This window comes from Pogonomyrmex barbatus, unplaced genomic scaffold (assembly GCF_055798465.1).
Source record: "Pogonomyrmex barbatus isolate J1 unplaced genomic scaffold, ASM5579846v1 scaffold5, whole genome shotgun sequence".
Classification (NCBI taxonomy): Eukaryota; Metazoa; Arthropoda; class Insecta; order Hymenoptera; family Formicidae; genus Pogonomyrmex; species Pogonomyrmex barbatus.
Genome location: NW_028297149.1, coordinates 1,565,757 through 1,585,149, shown reverse-complemented (window position 1 = coordinate 1,585,149; position 19,393 = coordinate 1,565,757). Strand labels below are relative to the sequence as shown.

The following is a 19,393-nucleotide window of genomic DNA, read 5'->3' as shown; positions in this document are numbered from 1 at the left end:
ATGAATGTTACTATATTATATAAATAGTCTCAATTTTAAAATCTTGATTGCATATGTAATTCTTGTAAATAATTTAATTACATATATAGAGCCATGAACCTATATCATGTTTAATAAGAATCATTATTCTTATAAAAATGTTTATAAATTGTTGTATATATTTTATTTACTTGTTAATGAATTTGTTAATAACTGTATCCCCAGTATTAAATATGGGAAATATTTTTCTTATTTAATTATATTATAGTTATATCACAGTTATTATAGTTAATTAAGAAAGATAATTAATAATGTTACATTTATTTTACATCATTATTTAGTACACTGACATCAAGATGATGACTAATGACAAGAAATGACCTTAAATCATCGTCATAATGACATCATCTTGTTATTTGGATATATATATATATTATATATATATATATATATATATATATATATATATATATGATATATATATATATTATATATATATATATATATATATATATATATATATAATATTAGATATAATTATACATTTTTAAATATAATTAGATCAAGTTTTTAATGGATCCATTTTTGTGGTAAATATGAAAAACTAATATATTTTTATAAGTATATTTACTTATAATACTTGTATTTATAAGAACAATCTCATATATAAAATATTAGGTTAATTAAGTTTTTCATAAAATAAACGAAGTAAACCAGTATAATTATATTAAACTTAAAATTTTCCTTGAGGATCCTTTATGCTTTATATATAATTGAAATTATGTGTTCGTAAATTGTGTATATTCATATATATGTATGTATGTATAAATCATACAATATCAACTAAATTCGTAATATCTCGAAAATGTCTCTCGTTTAGATGTTATTATTTATATCTAGTTTGATGCATCATAATATATTATGTATAAATTTTTATATAATTTAATGTATGTCTTTCTATTTGAAAAAGAAATATAGTTTTGTATAATTCAATTTGAAGTTGTAAGCATTTTGATATAATTATTTCTAATTAGATATAAACTTTTTCTTCGAAAAAATTTCAATATAATTTTACATAATTATACATAGAATTATTAATATTTTGATATAATTACATATAATCAGATATAAAGTTTTTACCCCAAAAAAATTTCAATATAATTTCATATAATTTGACATGGAGTTATAAATATTTTGATATAATTACATATAATTAGATCTAACATTTTATCCGAAAAGAATTTCAATATAATTTTATATATATAATTAAATATTTTGATATAAATGAAAATATAATTAATTATAAATTTTTTATCCGAAAAAAATTTTAATATAATTTAATTAATTTTATATAATTTGATATGGAGTTATAAATATTTTGATATAATTGCATATAATTTGTAATATTAAGAGATCTCATTATATATAATTATATATAATTATATCTAATATGATATAATTATATATAATTAGATATAAACTTTTTTTCAGGATGATACAAAAATTATCGCATTCTGCTGATAATACAGATGAATTCATTTCAAAATTAATATACATGTATGATCCTAATCAATTATCAATGAAATAGTGAGATAGAAAAATGTTTTAGATAAAATACTTATGATTTTTCATGAATTGTATAATTGTGTATTTAAAGTTCCCAAAAATTTAATATTTTTCAAAATATCTCCACCATTATTATTTTTGTGAATTTCAATTTCTTTTAAAAGTAAAAATTAAAAAAAATGTTATGCCTATTATATTATAATTTAACAATATTATAATAAAATTATTTTATAAAATCACATCTTTAAGAAATGAGCTGAAAAAATTCACAAAAATAATAATAGAGGATGAGAATATTTTGAAAAATATTCAATTTTTTTAAAATCTAAATATACAGTTATAAAGTACATAAAAAAACTCATAAAAGTTTTGCTTAAAACATTTTTCTATCTCATTATTTCCTTGATAATTGATTGGAATTAAATATAAGCATTAGCTTTGAGAAATATTTCACTTCATAAATCCCAAATTGAACTGATATAAAAAAATACATGTCTCTCATTTTTGCATTTAATAACATATTTTAAGAAAAATCAAATCGTTCCTGGACAATGACAAATCTCTAGTAAGTGAAAATTATTGATTTAAGGTTCCTAAGTAGTCACCACGATCATATTGGAATTGTGACACATCATAGACAAGAAATGATACAAAATAAAATTTATCCCACCTAATTTGCAAATAAAGAAATATTTAACTAAAACAATTGAGATGACTTGAGATGGCTGAAAAAAAGTTTTTTGCAAATAAAACCATTACTTTGATGTTCTATGTGTGTCAAGTTTCAAAAAATCGGATGTAGATTTTTTTTTTACTGCTTTAAAAATGTGTAAAGTTATATATTTGCGTAAAATGAAAAAATTTTTTTTAGTTAAAAAATTCAATTTAAGCTAAAATTAATAAGAGATTTCTTCGCAGTTTGATATAAGAAACGTCTGTAAAAAAATTTGAGAAAAATTGGCATCTGACGTTCTCCAAGGTTTACTTGTAAATACTCAGAAGCCTTAAATAGAACTTTCATAATATATAAGAGATACTTCATTGAGTTATATTGGTAAATATTATCCATAGATACGCAATGATTTTCAAGAAATTAAAAATTAATAATTTTATAATAAAGTATAATAGCTGATATTATTCGGCAAGTAGGATTTTAAGAGTAATAATAATTTCATAAGAGTTCAAATTAAATTTTTTTTTTAAGGCTTTCTTTTTCTTAGCTCTCTCACAGCGCGACATGAATTATGTGATATTAAAGATGAGAAATAACATGCAAAAAATTTCTTATATATAGCTTTATTTTTCTTTTCTCTTAAAAACATGATATTTTCATATTCTTAAAACTTGTAAAATATCAGAAAATAAGATATCTGTCCAATGATCAGAAACAAACAGATCTAGTAGTCTATGTAATGTAGTAGTCTATGTAATTTTTGATAGCTGAGCAGTGTACTATTACCAGTTCAAGAATTATTTCACTTATACTTTTATATGATTTATTGAACAAATATCTCACTCTCTGGTATTTTTTACAAGTTTTAAGAATATAAAAATACCATGTTTTTAAGAGAAAAGTACAAAATAAAGTTATACAACGCAAGAAATTTTTGCATGTCATTTTTTGTATCTGTCTCTTGCATTCTTATCTCTTCTTAATGCTTATCTCTTGATAATTCAATATGCAGTGAGAGAATTGAACCTTAATAAATTAATCATTGATAAATCAAATAATATCAATTTTTCTCTTTTTTCTCCATTCCTTTATTTTCCCTGACTTTTTTTATTTTTATTATTTCCCAGATTTGTAGAAATCCTGATACATAATTAAAAAATTAAGGAAAAAATTATACTTTACATTACTTTTATCTTTTTAATTTAATTATTCAGAACTTTAATAAGCCTTATACTTTCATTTTTATTTTTTCAATCATTAATTAGATTGTAAAAAAAATTATTACATCATGCTAAAACTTAAAATATAACAAGTACAAACTTACTTGAAGAACAGTTTTCAAAGTACATTTAGAATTATCTGTATATGATTCAGTAGCCCTTGATATCATATAATCCTCTGCATCAGTATCACCAGAGTCTCGCTCAATGCCTTCATCATCAGTTTCTTGTAGACGTTCTTCAATACCTTCATAGGCTAATAATAATAATCAAATAATATTTTAAAACAAAAACTAATCCTAATTATTATAATTTAAATTTCCATTTAAACATGCGATTAGATATTATTAAAAAAATAAATATTCAATGTATATAAGTTGAGAACATGATTACAACCAAAATATGAATAGTTTTCGGCAGGCAAGATCTTAGTCTAATAAGCTTTAATTTTTTAATTTATTAGATACATGTTGCGCACGCGCTATTTATTTTCTAGCATATATTTTTCAATTAAATACAAAATTCACATATTTAACTTGTAAATATATATATATATATATATATATATATATATGTCTATTTCAGATTGAACAATTGCTATATGATGTAAAAAAAATTATGTCATAATCATACATGTTCAATATTTAATGATTGTAAATTTAATCAATTATAAAATAATCTAAAAAAATAAAATATTTTTACAAAATTTAATAGTTGTATAACATATGTATGTATAACATATATGATAGGTATACAAATTATCAAAATGCATCATCTGCTATGATGATAGCCACTCACAAAGTAAATGAGAGAATTAATCAATATCGAAAAAGAAAAAACAATGCATTTAGTACATTCATACATCGACTTAATATTATTGATTTATTGAAAAGAAAAAACTTTGGTTTTAAGCCATTATTGTAAGTCCAATAAAAATAATGACCTGTAGTTACGGATACATACACAAGCAATTATCTTGAATTTATACATATAAATTCAAAAATAAGAGATTATTCATTCAAGATTCTGTCTGCCAAGTATTGCTTATATTTCTTTTTGTTATTACTAAAAAAAAAATAGTAATTTATTTACTTCGATTACAGTTTGTCATCAAAGTAATGAGAGCTTCTAAGTCTGGTAATAAGGCTATTTCCTCTCCAGCATTAGAACCAAAGTCTAAGGCCTTAAATATTGCCATGCCTAATGAGAACACCGCCTATTTCCCCATCCCCCCCAAAAACATAATCTGTATTTAATATAATTCAATTAATACAAGTAATACAAATGTAATTAAATAATTTTATTACAAATTATACATTTACCTTTTCTTCGGAAACAAGTTGCTTAGACCCTGTAACACAAATTATCCTATTAATTATCTCAAATCTCAAACATTATATTAGTTCATGATTCTTGATTTATTAGTAAATTCTGTAATAAAATAATTACCTGCCAGGTTTTCAAACCAGATATCTCCATTCTTATGAAGTATAATTTGTGAAAGTTCTGATATTTCATAAAACATGTTTTCCGTTGAACATGATAAACTATTAGCTATTTGATAACACAACGCCCATGCTCGTTCTTGACTTACAGGACTATCAAACATCAGCAGAATATTTTGGAGATTTAAACAACCATTTGAATCCAATTCGCACTTAGGTCGTGTTGATGTATCTTCCTTTTTCTTTACGTTTGTTTGTGGCTCTTCGAGCACTGTAACTTTTTTCTGATTACAATCTGAACTTTTCTTAGAATTCGACATTGTAAAAGTGCTCTCTATATAGATTTGGTATATTAATATTGCAAAGATTTTTTGCAAATATATACTATTTCAAGTATAATCTTTGGCGTAATATGTTGATACATCAGAAAGTTCTATAAAATTATTAAGTAAAAAATATGTTAAATAACATATATCAATATATTTAATAATACTATATCAAGTATTTACTTTGCGTTAGAAATATCATATTTCTATATTTAAGAAATATGATTCTTTATAAAGAATAACATTTCTTAAATATAGAATTAAAAGTTTATAAAAAATTAAAATTATTCTACATTAATAAAATATAACAAAAATTGCATATCATAAATAATTGTCAATCACCTGAAACATATGATTATAATATACATAAAATTCATAAATATAATCTTTTTCTTGATATACTATATTAATAAAATATTACATTTATATATCTCTATGTATATAATCTTTATGTGTATAATCAAATTACAATATAATTTAAGACAAAATGATAATGACCTTGAACCTAATTTAATTTCTAAGATCAGTAAAAAAAATCATATTTTTTTAATATATATGCGCGCGCGCGCGCGCGCGTGTGTGTATGTGTGTGTACATATGTGTGTATATGGATGTGTGTGCATATATATGCATATATGTACACACATCATACATACGTATATAAAATATACAATATACAATTGTACAAAAATAAATATAGATACAAATTAAATATAATCAAATAAATTACAATAAAAACAAAGAAATAAAGAATATGATTTTTTTATTTATATGATACATAGACATGTACACACAATATAAAATTGTAACATTGATGGTAAGACTTTTTCTTTTTTTTTTTTTGTAATATTTACAAATATTTTGTAAATATAATAAATTTATATTATTTTAAAGATTATTTCTCAGTTTAATCTATTCTTTATAAATTTTGTAGTTTTACTATTTTTCCATTTCTTATGAAAAAAGCTTTACATCCTTTTTTTTTCTTATTGTAATATCCTATTTTCCTTCTAGCTCACATATAATGTTATCTTTTCTAAAAATTATAAATAAATCAAAACTTATTTTCAAATTATAAGATAATGAATAAAACGCTGAAATTCTAAATTATCTCTAATAATTTAAAAAAGAATAATTTTAAAAATCATCAATTGATAAAAGCAGTTAATTAATAGAAGAAAATAAATCATAAAAATAAATACAGCTTTTATCATTTAACATACTTTTATCATTAAAAATAGATTAAAACAAAAATTTGATTAAGACATTAGATTAATGATTAAAAACATATACTATATATTGTTATATAATATATATATATATATATATATATATATATATATATATCATATATAACAAATTTTCTTGTAAAATACTACCATTCCTAGCATTAGATTATATACGATTATAATTCACATCAACCTTTGATTTTGTCACAATATCACTATCAGTGAATTATATGCAACAATAAATAACAAATTCTGATGACTAATTTGCATATTATTGAAGCATCATATGAAAAGCAAATATCGAATCGTGAATAATACAAATTATGCAATCTGACATTAGCTTAATTGGTTATGTTTAAGTAAAATTATTTTTTTAAGAAATAATTATTTTCTCTTGAACAGTTCATTTAGTTCTTTTAAATATTAAACATTTGAATTAATAGGATCTTCATAAAGCAAAAAAAGCAATTTAGAGTAGTTCAATAAAAAAATTAAAATATTAAATTTTTGAAACATTAAAGAAAACTAACCAAAAAAATTCTTATAAATTCCTTTCATAAAATCTTTTCATTTTTAAAAAAGAAATCTAACTATCAATATTATAAATTCCATTTATATATAAAATGTATTTTCTAGTATAAAATATACCGTTTTTTAGTCTTTCTCAAACTTATACCCTAATTATACATTATTCTATTTCGTATATCTTACAAACACAACATATCCCTTTACTTTCAGCAGAACATACAAAATGTACAATATAAAAATAAGTATTAGGTCTACTAACTACTCTACTAACAAAATGGACGATATGAAATGTACTGTAATTTTATCTAATATTATAATTGTAGTTAAAAACTTTATTGCTTACTTACATGATTACCAAACGTAAATATTTGCACTTTATATATCAATATTTCAAAATAATTGTTACATGCCTCCTTATTCTTATTATTCTTATCCTTATTAACGTGAATTGCTTGCAATAATTAAACTGAATGTATTGAGATGATAAACAATATTACATACATTCATATTGATGATAATTTCAAAATATTTCAAAATTTCATTTTATAAGGAGCTTTTCAGCAAGAGACAGGCAAAATGACACAGTGCCCAACACAATGCTTCCCAACACGATACAACACTACACAAGATACACAACTCAAAAGCTGAGTTGCTGAGCTTGTGACTGCATTCCGATATTCATTGCAAGTATTGAAAATCTATAATATACGTGACTTGAACTATATATTTTCAGTACTGGCAATGAATATTGGAATGCAGCCTGTGTGTTAAGTACATGGCTACCAACTATTTGGGAAAGATCAAAATTAATGTGCTATAAAAATTTGGCGATACTGAGGAAACAAATGCTACAAGCAGAGAGAAGCCTGAGAGTGGTCATGGACGTGTTTTAGCTGTACGCGTCGTACGGACGTTCCGTTATTTTTGATACGCAGCCGTTCCGCCGAATCCATTATTATAAAGTTCGTGATTGGTCAGATTTTCGATACGCACGATACGCGATACGTGCGTATCGAAAATCTGACCAATCGCGAATTTTTCGCTCTCTGCTCTCGCGGTATGCGAGAGCAGAGAGGAACCTAAAAGCGGTCATGCCGATCTTTTTCCTGACATGGTCGAACTAGAGATCCTCTAATAAGAAATAACATTCTCGCGAAATAACATTCTCATTTTTTATTGGTGCCAGCATTTTTCTGCAAACTAATAGATATAGTACGACTATGTGCACCAAACAGTTCAAAAAAGCGTGATACATTAGCCTATAAAGAACGTATTTAAACACGTTAGAAAATATATCGCAAATTTCATTAAATTTGCTAAAATGGGTGGTTGTGCGCCAAACTGCAACAATTCTTCAAAAAAAGGATATATTATGAAAATTTTCTCTCGTGATCCTGAACGAAGAGCAAAATGGGCAGCAAATGTAGGACAATATTGGAAGTCAACGAATACTTTATATCTTCGCGAGGTTTTTTGTGGAATATTGTATTATTTAATTTTTTAAATAAAATAATATAATCTTTTTTATTTATCATTTTATGTTCATTTTAGGTTCATTTTGAACTAACAATGTGGGAAAAGAAATAATGGCCTTAAAAAATTAAAACCTAATGCCAACAATTTTTGGATTTTATTCAAAAAAAACAGAATAATGATATAAAAATAAACTTAAACGAAATTCCTATTTTTGAAATCAACAATGTTCAAATGAATATATTGTATCATCGCTCGGTTATATAATTCACAGTTTGCAAAAAACTTCTAGGCTATATAAAAAAATGCATTCGTTCTGTCCATAACAGAGAAAACAAAACATTTTATTATTCCAAATTAGTGTGAATACGTTATTTTAAAAAAGATACATTATTTTATGTAAATCAAGCGATGTTTCGATATATTTTGATATATTTTTGCAAATGGAACACATATTCCGACAAAGTGAAAAACAAAAAATATTTACAAAAAATATAAATATGAAAATGTTATTATTATATATACATATATATAATCTACATATATTTTAATATCTTTTATATTTTTATATTTTTATGTATGTATTTTATACGTATATATGTATGTAAGCATGTATGTATGTATGTATGTAGATACTTTTTATATATTTTTGTACACGTATTGTAAATTTTACGTGTAATAAATTTTTTTATAGTACTAATACATGCGTATAGTAATAATACATGCGCAATTTTTATGTTTTATAAATAGTTTATGAATACAATAATGATTATGAGGCTTGGAAGATTTAAAATCAAAGTGTAAAATAAACTGGACGAGCCAAGCTAAGTGTCATTGTTTATATATTGAATTAACTGATATCAATAATAAAAATTTACATATATATTACAAACGTTTCGACCTTTAATGTGGTCTTCCTCAGTGTATAAAATTTGCTATAACGTTGATATAAAGTTATGATATACTCGATCTCGGTTTCGTTAAAAAATAGGAACGCCTTACTTCTGTCGCTAGATGAAGTCGTAGTCGTAACATTCGAAGACTGATGTAAATTCGGAACAAATGTTAGGGGACGTAGGTGTATACTTGTTTGAATTCGTAGCAAAGCCATAATCAGAGATCCGAGAGGGAAAAAGTCTGCTTTAAATCAATAATAAATCATTTTAAGCTAGAAACATATACAAAAAAATTAATAATGAAACCTGGATTGCGAAAAATAAAATTCGATGTAAAAATGAGTTATCAAAATATTATAGATGATATAAAATGTCAACGGATAAAAAAGTAATAATATTAACAAGTATAAATAATACGGGCCAACCAACGAAAAGATTAAATTATTTTGATCAGGTCGTGCCTGATCAAAATAAAGAATTGATCATACCTGATCGGAAGCAGTAGAAAAAGGTATAACAAAAGATCCCTCTAAAAGATCGCTCTCAGGAGACAAGGCATTGTGGGATTGAGAGCAAAGACGGAAAAATTAAAAACAAGTGAAAACGAAAAACAAGAAACAAAAATCAAAGGGAAAATAAAGAAGAGGAAAGAAAGAGATAATTTTAGGAAGGAGATGGCGAACAAGGAGGGAAGTTAAGAATCGGAAAGGGAGTTCAGGATAGGGAGATACATATCAAAGAGTAAGTCCGTATCACTCTGTTTGTTAAGACCGTGTGGTTGCTTTTTAGTATGCACCATTTCAAAAACCATTCTCTTGGTAAAACCAAGCTCCTTATCCAAAATTTTAACATTCTCCCAATCAAACGAATGATTTTTGGAAGAGCGGTGCATAGAAACTACAAAAGAAGAGTCACTTTTTTATTAATGTCAGTAATATATTAGTGAAGTCTCGTCCTTAATTGTCTTTTGGTTTGTCTTACGTACATGGTCTCGCAATCATTGCAATTAATTTTATAAACTACTTCGCAATATGACAGTCGATCTAATTTATCTTTGCTCGTAGTAATGAATCTCTTTAAAGTATTCGATAAGGAAAAAGCAACTTTAAGATCATGTTTCTTGGCCAGTGATGAGAAACTCTCAGAGATGTTGCGAACATAAGGAATCATGAAAAAGTTTTTCTTTAGTATTCTCATATTTTCTTCTTTATCTTTACAAATTGGTTTATCATAAAAAAAGTACTTCTCTATTCCTAATCATTTTCATAGTAAAATCCAATGGATAACCATTGTTCAAAAGGATCGAATCTTAATTCTTAGAATGAAACCGTGGATGTGACAATTGGATGACTTGTCAACCATCAATAATACCTTTTTATGTTCCAAGGGATGGTGTGAATTATAATTTAGATATCTTCCTGAAAAGGTGGGTTTATGGAAGCATTCGAAAATGATACTGTCATTTTCAACGATGATCGAGACATTCAGGAAGTTAAGACGACGATTGGCTTCTATTTTGATTGTGAATTTTAGTCGTTCATGTAATAAATTGAAAATTTCCAAAATTACGTCTAACTTATCGGATAGAGCACACAATATAACATCGTCTACTTAGCAATAATAAAATGGTAATTGACAAGGTAGATGCTCGAGCGCAGTTGTCTCTAGATCCTGCAACCAAGTCAGTAATCATCGGAGACATTGGTGAGCCCATAGGTGTGCCAAAGACTTGTTTGTAAATTATTTTATTAAACGTAAAAAATGTGGAATGCATAATTAAGTTGACTGATTATAAATTCGTCATAAGGAACGGATGTTCTTATTGAAACGTACGCCTACTTTGAATTTTGCTGCTTGCGATCTTTATCACGCTGTACACTGTGACCAAGAGTCTTTTGGCGATCGCGAGAGTTACATCAACGGATGCTGATAGTGCGATGCTTGCGCGCGTTGTAATCTGACACGAGACGTAGTAGCGCGTCGATCCACTTGTAAATACTGTTGAGTGTAAACGTCTTCCACATGTCTTAAACATGCGATTGAACCGACGACGATTGATATTGATACATGGAATAATGATTAACGATGGGTTTTTTCAAGAATTTCTGCACATCGGCGTTGTAAAACGCTTTCTCCATATCCCTTTGCAAGTTTGTCGGGCTCTTCCGCTCTCTCGAATTATCTCAGCAACAGCCGTCTTGTTCTTAAGCGGTACGGCCCAGGCATACTTGTTCAACGTATCGATGACGATAAGTATACGTAGTGATGACCTCTATTAAAACTCGAGTACGGACGCATCTCGACGATATCAACCTGTCATAGATCGTCGTATTCTCGAATTATGACACATCTTTGTGAAAAATTTCTTCTCGCTGGAGCGTGCAATTCTTCAACGAGTTGTCGTTTCTCAGAATTAATTTTTTTCATCATGTCCATCGAATTTTGACGATCTCATGTTTCAACAATATTAATAATAATATATAAATGATAATATGTAAATGAGATATATGATTAAAAATTGTTTTTTCTTCACTGACGCCAATCGACTGGCTCGTTTTGTCGATACACAATTAATTTATAATAATTGGCTTCGCGATGTTCCTTGATGATCGATAGTATTTCGTTGTCGTGAGCGTTGTGACCAGCTCGACGCGAAGCATCGAGCAATTGAAATTGATCTATCAGCTCGTTGGGATCATCCCAATGCATGTAATCGATCTTGTCATTTAACTTTATGGTGGATGGTATATTGCCTACACCTGCACTCTTTTTACTTTTTTTATATGTAAATACAAGCGGAGCGATGATGTTAATGTATTTGTATCCCTTGTTGCCTATGATGAGATTATAGGCGCTGTGACCACATTTATGAGCATTCGTTGTTAATAGTATACCTTTATAAGTTTGTTTGTCATCTTCAGTAAATACAGCCTCATCGGGAAGTTTCTTGAAGATCAATTCGTATAATCCTGGTGTACATTGTATCTCATATTGTCTATGATTATGGAGTCATTTTTGTCAACGTCAATCTTTTTGTCACCGAGCATCATACTACTTTTATCGAAATAGACACCGTACACATTATCTATCACTTTATTTGTGTCGTCACCGAGAAGAAGGCTCACATACTTTCGTCTCAATGGTCCTAGTTGACCATGAAGCTCCTCACGACTTCCTGTTTGCATTTGCAGACTCTGTTTGATAGTTGTTTCGAGTGACGGTTCACTGACATCTTTTATTTCAAAAACATCTTTGTTTCGTACAAACAGCACTATTTTCGGTGATTCTTTCGATGATTCTATCGTTGGTTCTTTCGATAATTCGAACGTGAATCTGACGCAGTGTTCAATTGTTTTGTACGTCGCTTTTTAGGCGGCGTTAATTTCAACCAATATCCGTCCAATACGAATCTTTGTTAGTAGTGGTATCGTCATCGTCATCATCGCTGTCTTCACGTTTCTTTTTCTTAATATCGATATTCTTTGCAACATTGACTTCTTTTTTAATTGGATGAGATTCTTCGATGTTTTTAATAATTTATTTTAAGGATTCGACGATGAGCTTGAAGCGTCTCTCCAACGCTATATCTTCATCTACTTCACCAGTTTTTAAAGCGCGATATTTTTTGCGAATCGAATCGCTAGTTGACGTATTGACATCGACTAAGTGTGTTATGATATTGCAAATGTGTTAAGTGTTTTTGGTATCGCCCAAAATTGATAAGCGGACTACCTTATCTATCACTAGGAATCCGTATTCGCACTGCCAACAATTGCGACATAACGCACAGAATTCGTCGTATGACATGTCGGTAATCACATAATTGTTGTAAACATGTTTCAAGTTGCTATCATCTTGTTTGATCAGCAAGTTCACATTATCGTGTATCAAATGTTTAGGTCTTTGCTTATGTCTGACAGAGATAGAAGCAGTTCCAGTGGCGGCTCATCGAGAGGTATTATCTTACCGCATCTTGCTTATCGCATGCAAGTCGTTGAAGACGAAAATCGAATTAGAACGTGTCTCGCCGGAATGACGTCACTGTTGGAAACTAAAATAGCCGATTGATGTAAACAAAGTTTCGAGATATCGATATTTTGGTTATTGCAATGGTTCCGAGTATACGTACACATTCTCGAAACGTTCATCGTGCAGACTTTCGAGGAAGCTTATGAGAATGTTGGTTTTATCGCAATTCGACGAACCACAAATAATCGCGCGTATATTCGGTAGCATTTCATTGTGCTTGCGCTTCGACGCGATGTCCCCAATTATTCGCGCTTTCTCGTCGCAGTTCACGACACGTTATTGTCAGCGGTTGCCGTACGAATGTTCGCACTACGTTACCTAGGCTTCAATTGAACGCCTATTTTATAGGCGCGCAAAACTGCGAATCGCTCAATAGCAAAAATGTATTTCGCACTGTTGCATTCTTCCGATATTCGGAACTTGAGCGCTGAGCAGTTGCAATATATACCCAAGATCATACTGTCACGCGTGTGCAGCGAATATATGTGTGGGACAAACTTCTGGAGCATTTAAAAGCGGATTTGAAGATTCGAACCTATCGCCGCTGCTCGAATATTATAATGCACACACATCGGCGATCCCACACCGAAGATAAAGGATTGTAGCGTATGTCAGCAGCAACGGCGAACAAAGGCTGCGTTGGAGGTTTGCTCAATCGAGCGATAAACGCGCTTTCTTTCGAGTTACATATTCTCGGCTATTAATTTTGCGGTCTGGATACTCAGCTGAAGAAGCGATTAGTCAGAGTTGAAACAGGCATAAATCCAATAGGCGCGACGTATCATAAACATGACATTGGGTATTCTCGGAGCAACGATTTCGCTGATAGACACTCGGCGGACAAGTTACTCGCCGATAAAGTCCTAGCACGCATCATCTCGCGAGATTCAACTCAGAGCGAGGGAGCCGCCGCTGCATCCGTTAGGTCAGCGATGAGGGTCAAGATCAAAATCGGTATGAGTATGAAAACGAGGATGATGAAGAAGCCGGCAAAAAGAAAAAACGAATACTTTCGACGGTGAAATGAGGCCGTGCAATATCGCCATCATTGGGCGTGCTCGGATCCTTGATAGGCGGAGTGATTAGCGTGACGAAAGCGGTAAACGACAGAAAAGCTAAGCAACGTCAGCTTGAAGAACTACTATGTCACTATAGCGTGATGGAAACGTACGGATAAGGATCGTATCTCACTTCGTACACAGACAGGGAGTATATATATCTCGCTCCGTACAAAGGCGGACGAAGCGTAACAACGAGAAAAGAAGAAAAAAAAACACCAAAAAGACAATAAAAATAATTACAAACGTAACCATTAACATACAATTGGACCAGCTGGTGAGGCATATGAGCATACCGTACTTCAGAGATGTTTTCATGCGTAACGCGTTACCGATTAGCGATGCGTATCGGAAGGAGAGAGGTATCGTTTGGACGATATGATGGGTCTCGATACTCATTGCGGTAGCGTACGCAAAGAGAAACGAATCGCGTCATGTATTTCGACAATTTTGGTAATCTCCAACCGCCCGAAGAACTGGTGCGACATTTCGGAGACAGTGTTATAACGATAAAGTACATTCAAGCGTCTTATCAGACGTACGATCAGAGCGTCTACGGACAGTTGTGCCTGTGGTTTTTCCAAACGATCGACGCGCGTGAATTTAAAAAAATCCGACAAAATGCCGCGACGTCACAGTATTCGAACGCTTTTTCCATTATATCATTAACGTTTATGCTTTGAGCGACGATGACTACGAGCTCGATCTAACAATTTTGGAGACTTATCACATGATATCGACACGCTTCGAATAATACATTTTATTTTGACAAGGACGCAGAAATACATTTTATTTTGACGACGCAGAAATTATGATTCCCGAGGGGTCGTACGAATTGCAGGTCATAAATTAATAGAGAATGAGATGTAAGGTTTTACGGTAACGTCCGTGACGCAACGCGTTTGATGACAACGCTGGTGCTACCGCTAGCGATGACGAGACTGGAGAATACCCGACAGTGCTCCGCGCAAATTACAACACGATTACGTGCGAGATTAAATATGCGTGCAGATTAAAGTTTAACAAGCCTAATAATATTGGATCGCTGCTGGGTTTCTCGTCGATGCGTATACTGCAACCGCGAAAATGACACGAATCGGACATCGATCAACATAATAAGTATAGATAAACATCCGTGTAGAGCAACGTGACCGCGGGCGCGTACAGCAACAACAAAAGTGTGTATACAATGCACGGATTTTCACCGAGCGTGCCGTCAGAATATCAGAAAGGCCGATGCAGATTATTTATCTGCCGGTCATCCCACGGAGCATTACGAAGCTAACGATACGCATTGTTGACCAAAATGGATGGTTACTCAATTTTAGAGAAGACGAAATCATCGTCAAATTGCACGTACAACGGCGACAGCAATATTGCGAGCGTGACATTTCAGATGCTCGTGTTGAACGAAGCGAAGCACACGCAGAGAGATAACGCATTCTTTACAAAGAAGTCACCGATCGACAATACTCGCTCATCCGGTTGCATCAAGAAAAAGAAGAAGCTCAACGCGTCAAACGTTAAATTTTTACAGGCTTTAAGATTTGCGATGCGCAACTTGTGAGATGACTGACATCTTAAATATCGTAAATGAGTCAATCTTCGACGATCACATCGTCAAGATTGAGACTCACGCGTACAACTCGTTCGCCAATACAACGTTCGGGTACAGCGACGAGATAAGAATACCCATACAGCAACAGGATCTGTACACATTGTCGTATGAAGGCTTTCTACGTTGAGAGAAAACTGACGAAGAACAGAATCGACAGATTTGATGTGATATTGGGACGTAACTGCTTCGCGTTCATGTTCGATGTGATGACGAAGTCGAGACGTGGAGATTGATCGTAACAGAAACGTGGACAATTAGCACGCTCAAACACTGTGTAACGATGTTGTCCGACAGAAGCGTGATTCTGAGGAATGCCGGCTGGAATGCGTATACTAATATGGATGGATATTTTAATTTCTGCGTATCTCTCTACACTGTTGGGATTTTTGCATGGATTACAAATGCATAATGATCAATGCTCGTCACAAGTTGATCTTGATACGATCGGGTAACAACAACAATTGCCTGATGAAAAATTCGGCGTTGGATCCTGTGATCGACTTATTCATGATACAATGTCGAATGCCACACGTGTTATTGAGCGAGATAAAAAAGCTATCGATGCTGCACTTTGGAGAGCAGACGATACCTGAGCATGACTTTTCACTAGTGGGATCTGTACGAATTTCCGCTGTTACAGCGTACAACCAAGCATTCGTGGGCTATTAAGACCATTGCTGCTTTAAAGAAGCCGCGATACATCATTTTCGCTCTGTAAACAGGTCGAAAGAACGACATGGCTGAGGACACGAGCCGATTCGACGACTGTAACTTGACCAACGTGAAACTCTAAACTCAGAATGCTATTCGTACGATAATATGAATCTGAATTTCGACAAAAATAGATGTTCTGTGTTGTACGACACGTACGCGCGTTTCTGTAAGGATTATTACAGATACGAGTATCTTAGGTCAAATCTCACCGTCACGGCTTTTCTGCATAACGGACCATTCATAATTATCGATTGCTCTCGACAGAACGAATCAGTCAAAGTCGCAACCGTGGACGTAAGATTGGAATTTGGGATTAAGAACATACCAATGACTACCAGCTCGTACTGACTTCATACACGATCGCGTGATTTACTACAGCTCGTTGATCAATGTTGTATACAAGATCACTTAAGAACATCCCTGCTTCGTCCCTTCAATTTCAGATGATAAAGTTTACCACACATCGAAATTGACTGCAATCTTCTTCTTGATAACAATCATGTCTGTGCCAACGTTCATACACCTGCAAAGTTTCTTCGTTGGAGGCCGGTCTATCGTAAAGAAATTTGTTTTTCCCAAACTCTATACCGCATTTCCTTGCAAGTACCAACACTCGCATGCGGTCTCGCGCACGCTGATAATACGTCATTACCATAGATTGCGATAGGACGACGGAACAGTTCCGTACAGCGAAGTTAAGAGTTTGATTGTAAAGGCTGTGCACAGTACGAAAAAAGACGACGACGACCATGCTATCGTATATGTCAATGGACACGAAAAACAAAAATGACTGCGGAACTTGCTTTTGGACGATGAACGAGAGCGCGTGTACATCGAGATCCTTCACGCGGATTACGAAGACGTAAATTCTTTGAACAATCTCGCTGATATTGCTATACGATGTGGATGTCACTATACTAATTGCACGTTACAAATGTATTCAATTTGTTTAATTGATGGTCAGATAACCATAAATAAACGTATATACAATATGTGAAATGTTTTTTTTTTATTCTTTTCCCCGCCATTACGTCGACGATTACTTAACATTCTATTCATTTTTTTCGATGTAAACATTCGATCGATTAGTCAAATTCGTCGCCCATGATTATAACAACAGAGAGAGATAAAAAAGAGCAACATCAAATCTTATATTGATCAACTGAAATATAAACGTCTATCAATTCAGATAAGTTCAATCCTACAAATTTTCATAGATAGGTCGACTAGATGATCAGTAGACATTCAGTCGTGCAAGGGTGGAGACTCAGAGAAAGTATCGTAAGGAAGAATCAGACTTATATCAGATAATATAACGAAATTATAAATTTTCAGGAACAAATAAATCAGGTAAAATTTGAAAAACTTGAAAATGGAATAATAGAGTTAATTAAGAATATTAAGTTAAAAATTTTAAAAAATTATTTAAGAATGAAACTTTGAGCGGAAGAATAACCTCAACTTGATAGAGTTATTAGAAGAACACCTGGAATCATATGAGGCGCAAGTGTCGACAATGTGCATAACAGCAATTTACCAAGAAGTGATTTATCGAGAAAAAGAACAATCTATCGACGTCTCTGTGAAAATTGTTACTTGGAAGTAAATCCAGAAATTCATGACATTGTTGACAAAGTGAGAGAGTGACACATATTATGTAAAGTTATCGAGGATAATAAGGAACTAAAACAACACTATTGTGTGTATGGCAAATTTTTACTAAGACCGGTGAAACAATATATGAAATGTATGGAAGAGTTCATAAATAATGAAGAAGCATTTTATTGATTGGATGAAATTGACGTACTGAACTATGAAGTAATTAGGAGATATTTGAAGAAATGTATAGGTGTTATATAATTTAGATTAAACTAAATATTTTATAAAGTATTGTATATCGTTCTAAAAAAATGTGAATAAAAAGAAGTTTCACACTTAAAACAAAATGTACTCAAATTCTTTAGAAATAAACATATACAATATACAAAATGTTTTTTATTCCTTTTCCCTGCCATACAAAATAATTATTCGAAAAAATAATCATAAGATTAAGATTCATAATAAGAGAGCCGCAACGAGAGAGAAAGCGATAGAAAATAGTAGGTAAAGGAAAAGAGAAGATGATGATAAATATATGAAAATATATAATGGCGGACGCGGTGGGTTTAGGCCCTGTGATGTCATGTTCTCGGACCACGCGTCCTGTGACGTCATATCCTTCGTGCCGCAATTTGTTTATCTATTTGTTTATAACTTATCTTCGCAATTTGTTTATAGCTGTCGGCGCGTTTGCTTCTATTATCTTATCTCCCCCCCTCAGCGGCAGCGTAAATAATAGAAAATAATGGATACAATTTAATCATAAATGGTCTAAACTTCTGAAAACAGACTATGGAATGTCACAAGGATCCGTGCTAGGATGTCTATTATTTATATATAAATATTTATAATATACATAAATGATATAATCAAAATTTGTCCAGAGAAGTGCAATATAAAAATGTTTGCAGATGACACGCTCATATACAGGGTGATTCAGAACAACCTCGTGCTTGCAAGGACGTACTCCTGAATTAATTCTAAGACGATTTTTCCTCTACGAAAACTTTGTCCGACGCTTACATTTTAAATTATAAAAG

General features: G+C 31.0%; 1 protein-coding gene and 1 pseudogene across 9 annotated transcripts in view; both read right to left on the bottom strand.

Annotated features, from left to right (window-relative positions):
• The window catches only part of spir (spire type actin nucleation factor), a 217,165-nt gene extending 209,347 nt beyond the window's left edge, over window positions 1–7,818 (bottom strand). For 2 of the 9 annotated variants that reach the window (XR_016140380.1, XR_016140379.1), the window contains exons 1-5: window positions 7,314–7,818; window positions 4,888–5,316; window positions 4,761–4,789; window positions 4,531–4,654; window positions 3,543–3,694 (exon numbers count right to left, since the gene is read on the bottom strand). Coding sequence is in view for 7 of the 9 variants with exons in the window: in XM_089081615.1 (XP_088937741.1) it covers window positions 3,543–3,694; window positions 4,531–4,654; window positions 4,761–4,789; window positions 4,888–5,203 (621 nt within the window). In the remaining 2 variants the exon portion in view is untranslated. Of the gene's footprint in view, window positions 1–3,542; window positions 3,695–4,530; window positions 4,655–4,760; window positions 4,807–4,887; window positions 5,317–7,313 lie in introns of those variants that run through there. The other 7 variants (XM_089081615.1, XM_089081617.1, XM_089081613.1 and 4 more) reach the window with 6 other exon arrangements.
• Window positions 7,819–11,645: 3,827 nt separating this feature from the next.
• Window positions 11,646–13,031, bottom strand: LOC148935255 (uncharacterized; annotated as a pseudogene).
• Window positions 13,032–19,393: the final 6,362 nt, after the last annotated feature.